Raw genomic sequence first — 10752 nt, forward strand, 5'->3', positions numbered from 1 at the left:
GTGCATGGTACCCAATCAGCTTCTAACTTCAGCTTGATCAATTAAGCTTTGACAAAAAAAAAACTAGAAGATGGTTTCTATGCAGAGCTTCACCAGATTTTGCACTCTCGAACCTTAGTAAAACACCTATATATAGTTTTAAAGCATGCTCAGCTCTCCCCTTGCATATAAAGTCAACCTTTAACACAGTATTGCAATACTGCAGATAGCTGTATCTCGGTGGGATGCCTACTAATGGTTATGACAATTATAGTGCCCTATCACCCCCATGATGTACTGTTGGAGCTTCCTAAATAAATCCCAGATATGGAGAATGGGCGCACACACGTATACATGTCACCAACCCATCCTATAATGCAGTGCTAAGTGTTTGTATGACTGAGTCTTTTTGGAAAGCCAGTATTTGAATAGAATCTTCCAGGGTGAGGATGACATTAGCAGGGTGCCTACTATTCACACCTTTCATTTGGTAAGACCAAATTACAAGTTTAACCCTGTTTACAGGTTCTTATCAAAAAATATAACAATTCCAGTACTGTATCTAGTATTTTTAAAGTCTGTAAGCCTTGATAAATTTATGAACGCATGAAAACATTTCATGCATATTATATGTTAGGACCTATTATAAACAAAAGCAATTATGTCACAAAAATATGTGTCCACCGTCACTTCCCTTAGCGCACATGTATAAATAAAAATTGTAATACGAGTAGCAGCTGCTAATAAATTTCACATAAAACCATACAATATGCTTTGTCTACCAAAATAGAAAAAGCTTTAGCAGAGCTGCCATAAAATCTCAAACACAAAGTCATATGATTCCTTTCATCCAAGTGAGTCCATAGCGTTAATTTGAACTCTCATATAGGGGCAGGAAACAATGATCAAAGTTGCTTCAAAGATCCCATCACCACACCTCGTGGGGAACCCGACAAGACGAGCCCATCGTCGGTCATCTCCTGACTCTAATCCTACAATAAAATATCTAAGGCTTCATTAGTTACAGAGTTACGCTATGAGACGGATTGTTTCCATTGCTGGGTACTTCTGACGAGGAAAGTTCCTTATATCGGACTCCTGGTGGAGAGGTTCCCTGTGCTTAAGGTGTAGTGGATACCCGTTGCAGCCGATCAGAGGAGGATTCCAGTTGGACAAAGTGGTTGATTTCAGAGCGTGACTTAAACTTACATCTGGGGAGTGTAAGACCTATAGGGAGTGGGACCCCACGAGGTGTGGTGATGGGACCTTTGAAGCAACTTTGATCATCGTTTCCTGCCCTATATGAGAGTTCAAATTGACTATGGACTCACTTGGATGAAAGGAATCATATGACTTTGTGTTTGAGATTTTATGGCAGCGCTGTTAAAGCTTTTTATATGTTAGGACCTATAGACTTGGCTAGTAAGGCAGTCCAAAGAGAACCACGAATGAAGGCTGGGTACACGAGCCAAATATTGGCCAGTATCAGTCTGTTCAACAGGAACTGGCCGACATAAGGTCAGTGTGTGTGTAGCGGTCATTCTGACAGAATCCATTCCAATGACTGGCTTTTTTCAAAGGGACATGCTGGAAAATCAGAATCCGATCAGAGCTCACAATTAATGGCTGTGAACTCCGATCAATGTGCTCTGAAGAGAGGGCAGACCTCCTGTCAGAAAACAAAGGCACAGCAGGGGAGATCAGCGCATTAACATCTAGTGTGTTAGTATGGCGATCTGTGAGCCTTCTTTTCGTTCAGCCCACTGGGTTAAAACAAAAAAAAAAAGCTTTAGGCATGAACCAGGCTTAAGAGTATATCGATGTCAGACCAATCAAGAGATTATCTCCAAGAAGTCACTATAGGCCATTGCACTCTTTGCCCTTGTTTTTGAAAAAGGCCACTACTGATAAGACTAAATGGCACACAAAAGTTATACAAAGGCTTCAGGGAAGAGTGCATATATCAAAATCTTTGTGTCTTCCTATGAGATGAAAAACATTCCTGATGTATCACCAAGGCCATAGGACACATTAAAGCACATTTATCAATCATTTCCTAGTTAATACTCATAACGCTCTGCCAAACGACTCACTTATTGTGTATTACCTGAAAGCTAATTCCTCCACCTGGAAGTATTTTTCATCTCTCAGGATCTGCACATCTGCCTGCAGCTGTCGCAGAACACCTTCACTCTCCTGAAGGAAATGGAGAACCTCTTCCTCTTGCTGAGTTCTCTGGCCACATTCAACATTGGCGGCATCCTGAAAAATGTCAAAATACCACCTTAGGACATGGCAGAAAAGGTACCTATTAACCTTACAGCAGAAACATAAATTAAAAAGGAGCTGCAGTCTGCTCACATAATTTGTAATAAAAACACCTATGCCATTCTGAAGCTTCCCTCCAACCACTTTGCATATTATTTTATATATACTGGGATTCTGTATTTGCCAAATATGCTGCAGAAATCTCCCTCCACTGAGTCTGGCTGCAACCATTTTAACTGTGGGCACTTCCTGGATTTACACTGGAGGCACACCTCAAGCTCTGCAGCTTTTGACCTTCTTATGACTTACACCCCCCCCCCCCCCCGCCCCTTTCCTGGAAAACTCTAAAGAGAGAGAGAGCTGTGCATGATGTCATAAGCCTAGGCTTTTTACCAGACAATAAACAGGAAGTGGGCTGTATAAGGTATTTAGTGGCAGGAAAAAATGTTTTACTATTCAAAGTTAAAACAACAAGGGCAGAAGATTTAATAGATGGAAAGATGGAAAATGACTGAAGTTCTGCTTTAATCTGGGCTACAGAAAAACAGAATGGCTAAACACAGCTGAACCTGGCTCAACCTAAACGCCTGAAAAAGGTGTCAAAAGCACTGCTCAGGACTGCACTCTATTTACCAACAAATATAATAGTTTTCATAATTTTATAGAAAGTAAGATAGTTTGCTTATTTGCTTTGGATACTAACAAGGAGAAGAGATAATAAACAGTGAATAGTATAATAGAAACAATGTAATTACCCTCACATGACTAAGACTTTCCAGTAAATTATATACTATTTAATCTTGAATCAAAAATAATATTACAATGTATAAATATTCTATGCGCAAGAGCTACAGTCTAAAATGCAGTGACTTTATCACTTACTGATTGTAGTGTATTCCTCGCTAGCGTCAGTTTTTCTTCACAAGTCAGGCAACCATTCTGGATCTTGTTCGCAATGTGCAGAAGCAGTTCAAGTCTGAAGATATAGAACAATCCATGGTTACGCAATGTATACATGAAAAATATGTATATATGAAAAATATCCATAATCACACTAGAAAACCTACCTCTCCACTGCTGGTCGCAGGACTTTCTCCCTCTCCAGCATAGATAGTATGAGTTTTCCCCACAGTTCCTCCACATCATTAGGATGAAATGATGGCGGGAGCTTGATGCGGCCAAATTCAATCCAAGTCTTACATAGGTAACAAAGTGAAAATATAAACGATTAAAGTAAGTTTGTTTTTTTTTGGGGGGGGGGGTGGGGGGTGGGATTCTTTTTTTTTTTGGGGGGGGGGGGGGGGGGAGAATTCATTTGAAAAATCCACTCTGCCTGTAAAATATGGATGAATGCTAATGGCCATTTTCTTTCTGCCTGTATTGCTTGTAGAGGCAATTGCTCCCGCTGCTGTGTCTCTGCCAATAAGGAGGCAGAGAGCTGGGAGAGCGACAGTTCTCATGCACATTGCTGGATTGAGATGCGGCTCTGGTAAGTATTGGTCAAAGGCCACAGTAAAAGACAGCATGAAACATTGATTAAAGTGCAATCTAAATCTTTTGTAAAGCCTAGTACACACAGGCCATCGTCCGGTTCAATAGAAACCGGTCGACAATCGGCCCATGTGTACTGGAGTCGGTCCAACAGAAGCTGGTCTGCCGATTGGCCAATGGCTGAGAGCGCTGACCAGAGGGTTCTGGCAGGGATGCAGTCCCCCTGTTACAATACAATAGAACAGCAGGGAAGATAGCTGTACTAACATCAGATAGTTAGTACAATGGCTCCTCCTGAGCTGTCAGTTTTTTTTTTTTTGTTCAACCCAGCAGGGCTACTGTGTACTAGGCTTAAGTGTACACAGATTTACGTCTACAGGGTTCAATAAGCTCTAAAAGAGCACTAATGAGCCCAATAAACACTTGATCACTGCAAGGGTAACTGAAGATAATAGAAAGGAAAAAAAATAGTGACAGGAAGACAGAAATAAGTGAGCACAGTACAAAATGTGCAGGACTAAACCTGAAAAAGGGTGGGTAAGACAACATGAATAATAATAATAAAGTGGAAAAAATTATCTAGGTAAAAGGGAAACCATGAAAACGAAAGCAAAAGTCAGCCGCTGAATAGCTAACAGACAAATCTAAACATTTACCTGTAACATCTGATATATCTTCTGTATTTGGGCTTTCTCTTGCTCTTTAGCAGGAATTTCAGTTTCTTTTACATGTACATACTGATTATAAAGTGCCTATAAAGAAATAAAAATGAAATATGTGAATGTGTACTGTGTTCCGAGGCATACCTTCCTCTGTATGATGGCCAGTGTCATCCAAATTACCTTTAACTCCACAGGGTTCTGTGGGAATGATTTGTCAGACATCAATAGTACATGTTGTCGGATCCACTGTGTAAGGGACATAACTCTTTCCTGATATTCCAGCCAGCGAGAATCTACTTCCTACAACAAGAAAGCAAAGCACAGGTATAAACAGCTAACCACTGCCAAGGCCTCTAAATAACATCAAGGTCAGAGATGTGCAGCAAAACACAGCAACCATCCACCATTATCTTTTCAGATTTTTTTATTCCAATCAGCCAAATAAAGCTGATTTGTGATTAGAGCCCTTAGCACATCGGTCTTTCAGTATTTTTTTCATAATGAGAACTTACAGTGGCACTGATCCCCTCTCCTCCTTCTGGGACTTTGGGAAAGCCATCATATATAGAAGAGACATACGTAATCACAGACTTCTCATCTGGTGAAGCTACATCCACATCTAAAAGAGCATATATAAGCATAATAAATAATAATAATAATAATAATAATAATAATAAAGTAAAACCAGCCTCTTCCTAAAAATATGTAGAGACTTCCAAAAAAGCTGCACATACCTTCAGAATCTAATAATCTAGTGACACCCAGGCTCTCTGCTATTTCAAATGCTTGCTCTAGGTTTTCCCGGTTACTCTGAATTTCTACTTTTTGCATGTCTACCAGGTCAGGTCTGAAGGCAAGAGCACAAAGGTTAGATCTCTTCTTTACAGTAAGTAGCACATAGGAAGACCACAGGAAATAAATATGTACCTACCTATACCGGTGTATAATGGCATTGAACATTTTGCCATCACTCCAGCAGGAAGTAAAGTTGGTGCACTTCACCCCAACATATCCCGCCGTCACCTTCTGCGTCCATAGGAGCAGCTTCTCCTTGGCAGACATATCTCCTGATTCCCCGCTAACATAAATATCAGAGATCTGCAGACAGTGAGATCACAAACCTTATCAGTTCTGTAACACTGCTCTTTCTCTCCTCACACTGCATAAATTAAAGTGTTAGGATTCACACCAACTACATGTTCTGAATATGTGCTGAGATCATTTTCACAAAACCTGTCCTAGAAAGGAGTTTACTACTGCATACTTCTTAACAGAAAACATTTTTAAACAAATTCATTCAATGACTGCTCCCAGTGAATGAAAATCATGTCTGACAATGCATATCTGTGTACCGTTCTAGAATATTAAATGGCAATGTACAATAAGGAGACTATGACGAACAGGAGGGTGCTCTGAGAAATCCCACCTTCTCTGAATGTGACAGGGGCTCACTGCAGTATCCGGAAGATGAAAGGTCAGGTCCCCAGGACTGTGCGCTGGGTATTGCTTTGGGAGTTTTAACCTTTCCTTGGAAAGACAAGCGGAGGTCAGTTTCTGCACTACAGACGGTCCCGATGCCGACAGCATTTTCCAGAGCTCCATCACGGACAGGAATTAGAACAGCTCTGCTATTACCGACACAGCCAAACTCCACCATGGTGCTGATTGATCGCTGCTTCTGGTCTGCTGGGTTGTCCACTATATGAGCTATAACTGTGGTTCCTGGCGGTGGAGATTGCGAAGTAGGTAAGGGAGTCAGTAGCTGAGCTCTGTGTACAATCCCATGCAATGTCTCTCTCACCTGAAGCAGTCTCCCCCCTTCTTCCTCATCATCCTGTATAGTGTGTGAGCTTTCAGCAACTTCAATAGGTGCAGGTGTATTGCTAAATAAATCCTGAGTCTCTAGGTTTTCCACCTTCTGTGGAGCCATTGCATCCCTTTCTTCAACCTGATCTTTTTTCTTCCTCCTGAAGCGTCTTTTTTTTTTCCCAGACTGGGGCTCCTTCTCTGTCCCTGGTCTTGGCTCCTTCGGCTTCCGAACACAGCTGACAGAATTCCCCATGTCTCCAGTGCATTTATACAGCATTGACGATGCTGGCATTCAGAAAGGAAGAGGGCTCACACCTCACAGAGCATCGCCTTCCGCTTGCAATTTACATATGTCCATACATTCTCCTCTCTCATCCCAGCAACTGATGCATGCCTAAGACAGACATCTTACAGACTGAGACATCTCCCTGCATCTCCCTCTGCAGTGTTCAGATCACAGGCACCTTACATCAAGCCTACAGCTGATTGGATGCGCCTTTCTCTGTATTAGTGAGGTAGCTTAACCCCACCCTGCATGGGTTGAGGAGGGGGAGAAATGGCTCAGGAGGGTGGGGAGTAAAGAGCATTGTGCAATAAAACCGAAGATGCTACGTGAAGCTTATACAAAGGACCTCAGATGCACACACAAAAACTTCAAGTATGAAGGGAATAAACATATTCTCATGCTGGATAATTAGTCAAATGATTTTATTTATGGAGTTTGTTCATGTCTTTCCAAAGTCTATAGATTTTTATTATACATGATAAAATCTTCTTAAGTTTTTAAAAAAATAAAACCATGGAATAGCTTTACATGGAAAAATAATAAAAATTATGGCTAAGGCAATGAACATGTATAGGTTTTATGTTGTATGTAAGACACATAATTGCAAATGCTGTTTTGCTTCCTGAAACGTATAGATCTCCAGCATGCTAATACAGCAACAAGCTCACCATTTATACCAGTGTCTGCTAACAAATATTACATTAAAATGCCCCAACCAAAGTCACACAAGCAAATTTTAGGGCTGGTTTACACAGAAGCCAATAAAATCACCAGCATTAAATCCCATGCTCGTCTCAGCACATTCAAAAGGACTAAAGGGGGCTGCACTGGTGCCAGTCACCAGTAAGCCCAATAAAATGTAGCCATTGAAGAACAATTTGTCTCTCATCTTCAGAGACAGGCTCAATGGACGTGTAAACAGATTCACAAATAACACTGACTGAACATTTGATTAAATACAGTATATGCAGACTTGCTTTATAGAGAATCATAAAATGTATGAATCAGAAATTATTTGGATTCCTAAATTGCGTCATTCATTATGCATCACAAAGCCCTGTATGGAAAAACAATTTGGCAACTTGCATTAGTTATATGATTCTCTATTGCTTCACATCATTACTGATCATCATGCCACTTTTCTTTACTATGTCACTGTTTTTAAACATATCATCATGCAAACAGCAATGGTACTTATTAAAAAGTGTTTGCATAAACAAATGGATTCAGCATTTCCCCAAGACCATAAAGGACATCCCCATCTACTTAAAGCAGTTATTTGCCCTGTTTAAAAAAAATTAAAAGGTCAGCAGCTACAAATACTGTAGCTGCTGACTTAAAAAAACCTACCACTACATGTATATAATACCACACACATGTCCTTGCCTCAATGATTAAAATCCAGTTATACCCCAGAAGATTTCTATCATGCCTTCTGGACTCATCTAAAAAAAGATTTGAGGACGCAATGGGGTTCATTTATAAAGAATTTACATAGCTTTTCACCCACTAAAAGTGCATTTACATCTGTACAAACTAAGCAAAAAGCAAATGTTTTTACGCTATACCCTATGCTGTTCATTTGTTTGTTTATTATTGATTTTACATGGAACATACCGCTGTTTCATCAGAATTTGTAACGGAAGTGACGTTCCGTCGCCATCTTGCTACACCCCGCACTCCTCCACAGTAAGGATACACTGAGAAGGGGACAAGTGGACATCTTGTTACACCCACCGGAGTTTTGCATTTTAGCGTTATTTTTAACAGTAAACAGAACTAATATGGTGAAATACAGTAGTTAGAAATCCGTCAGACTGTTTACATGTTGAATTATAAAAGCAGCGGTCTTCTGTCAGATTAGCAAACCTGTGAAATCAGCAGGTTTGCTGAATCTTTTAAAATTTGTAAACAGTCCAACGGATTTCTAAATACTGTATTTCACTTTATAAGCTCCGTTTACTGTAAAAAATAAGTGCAAAACGCAACTCTCCAGTGGGTGTAACAAGATGTCTGCTTGCCCCCTTCTCAGTGTATCCTTACTGTGGAGGAGTGTGGGGTGTAGCAAGATGGCAACAACAAAACGTCACTTCCATTACACATTCTGACGGGTCGCCTAATCTGACGAAACACCCCATTTGGCCACTAGATAGTACTCATAGTAATTTTTTATAATACCTACATCTAGTGGCCAAATGCTGTATTTTCCATTTAAAATCAACGATTTACAATCAAAAGCACAGGGCATAGCCTAATAACATTCACTTATTTGCTGTATTTGCACAGAACAAATCTACATGCACTTTTACTGAGTCAATGGCTACGCAAATTCTTTAAAAAATTAACCCGAGGTAACTACCCAAACACGAAATACTGGACCTACAAGGAACAATGGAAAAAAATGGAAAAAGTTGCGCTAATATATAAGGTAGAAACCTAAACAAACCTTAAGTGGATAATAGTAATATTTATAAACACAAATTAATAAATCTAAGAAAATGAATGTGTAGCAGTATAAATACGTGCATATAGAGTCCATGACGAGGAACAAAAATAACCAAAAAAAGTAGCAGAAATTATTGTCCCCTTGGCTGCCAAGAAGGCATTCCTACACAAATAGATATACCCTTAACCCCCAACTTTGAATCTCTTCTTAGATAAACTACTGTTTATATTCTAAATAGAATGGAAACAAACACACAAATTATTTGATGAAACTAATTAAAAATCCATTCCTGGAGTACGGTACAGGACAATGGTAAGTATTTATAGACCCTGGGTTATAGGCTAATACCATTAGGTGATTGGACACTGGCAAAGCTTGCAAGGACACTCTCCCTGGGTACCACTCCTAAAACCCTACCCCACTCCATGAGTCTTCAGTTTTGTAGCAAGCAATGCCGAGTAACCAACAAATGAAAAGGGAGGGTGGCCTGTGTCCTGTACCTCTGATACAGAGTTTACAGATAAGCCAAAATGTCTCTTTCCTTAATCATATGGATCAGTACGCTGGCAAAGTATTCATAGACCCTGGGACATTCCCAAGTAATAAAGGAAAAGAGTGGGCAACAATTAAGCAAACAGAACTGTGCCAACAGGCCCAACAACAAAGGCCAACAGATCTAACTTCAGAGTGCCGCTGCAAGAACCCTTCAGCCAAAGGCTTCATCCACAGAATATTGGATATCCACCTAGTAGAACTTTGAGAAAGTATAAGCAGAGAGCCAAAATGGCGGCCTAAAGCTGAGTACACATGGGCCGAATGTCGAGGGACATCGGCCTGTTAAAAAAAAGTCCGACATTCGGCCTTTCGTATGTCGGTCTATCCGACAAAGCTGGCCTTTCTTCCGGCTTCTGTCGGATGTGCATGCTGGAAAACCAGCATCCGACCGTCTCCCGATCAGCGCTCTCAGGCAATGCCAGAAAGAGCGGTAATTGAAGTGTTCTGGTGGGGACACAATGGCTCAGGGGGAGAGATCGCTGAACTAACCTTGCATGGTTAGTACAGTAGCACCGACCGGAGCGGTCAGGTTTTTTTCTCGCTTAACCCGCACTGGGCTAAAGAGGCCTAGTGCCAAAATGCCGCCGAAACCCTAACCGACCTGGTGACATGAGCACATAAAAACATAGGAGGAGATTTGTTCTTGAGAGTAAAGCTCTAACAATCAGATTTCTTATCCATGCCGCAACACTGGACTTGGAAACAGAATGTTCCTTGGAGGACAGGAAAAATAGGGAATGTCTGATCAAAGCTGTAGCTTTGAAGTAGACTCTAATGGCTCAGACTACATCAAGACAATGAAGAGAGGTTTCCTCATTGAGGTGTAAGACAAATACCATCTTGGAAAAAAAAAAAGGTCTTTACAAGAAAGTTCAAAGCCAGAGGTTGTGAAGGAGGATAGCAAAAAAGGGCTTTGAGAGAGAGTAGATCTTGTTTCATGGAAAGAGGCAAGGGACCATCTGCTATATGTATATATACCAGGTTCTTCTGGCCCAATTTAGTCAATTAGAATCAGGGTTTTCCTCTCTTGGGCAATCTTTCTGAGCAGACAAGACAGAATTTGTACTGGATGGACGGTGCATATTAGCCTGAACTGAGATCACAGAATTATTAAGAAATCTGAGGCTAAGGCTAGAGGATTGCTGCCCCTGGATACAGAGGAAGTTTGTTATTGAATTTTGAAGCTAGGATGTCTATATCTGGAGTCCAATTTCTGCCCTATCAGATTAAAGAGATCTGGGTTTGGGCCCATTTTC

General features: G+C 40.7%; 1 protein-coding gene across 23 annotated transcripts in view; it reads right to left on the bottom strand.

Annotated features, from left to right (window-relative positions):
- Positions 1 to 10752, bottom strand: part of MACF1 (microtubule actin crosslinking factor 1) — a 437650-nt gene that overhangs the window by 255706 nt on the left and 171192 nt on the right. For 12 of the 23 annotated variants that reach the window (XM_073615331.1, XM_073615324.1, XM_073615314.1 and 9 more), the window contains 8 exons: positions 5332 to 5498; positions 5135 to 5247; positions 4913 to 5019; positions 4581 to 4700; positions 4395 to 4490; positions 3315 to 3442; positions 3130 to 3223; positions 2087 to 2241 (listed from right to left, as the gene is read on the bottom strand). In XM_073615331.1, the coding sequence (XP_073471432.1) occupies positions 2087 to 2241; positions 3130 to 3223; positions 3315 to 3442; positions 4395 to 4490; positions 4581 to 4700; positions 4913 to 5019; positions 5135 to 5247; positions 5332 to 5498 (980 nt within the window). Of the gene's footprint in view, positions 1 to 2086; positions 2242 to 3129; positions 3224 to 3314; positions 3443 to 4394; positions 4491 to 4580; positions 4701 to 4912; positions 5020 to 5134; positions 5248 to 5331; positions 5499 to 5826; positions 6685 to 10752 lie in introns of those variants that run through there. The other 11 variants (XM_073615311.1, XM_073615321.1, XM_073615318.1 and 8 more) reach the window with 3 other exon arrangements.

The sequence above is a fragment of the Aquarana catesbeiana genome, linkage group LG02 (assembly GCF_042186555.1).
Source record: "Aquarana catesbeiana isolate 2022-GZ linkage group LG02, ASM4218655v1, whole genome shotgun sequence".
In the NCBI taxonomy this organism is placed as follows: Eukaryota; Metazoa; Chordata; class Amphibia; order Anura; family Ranidae; genus Aquarana; species Aquarana catesbeiana.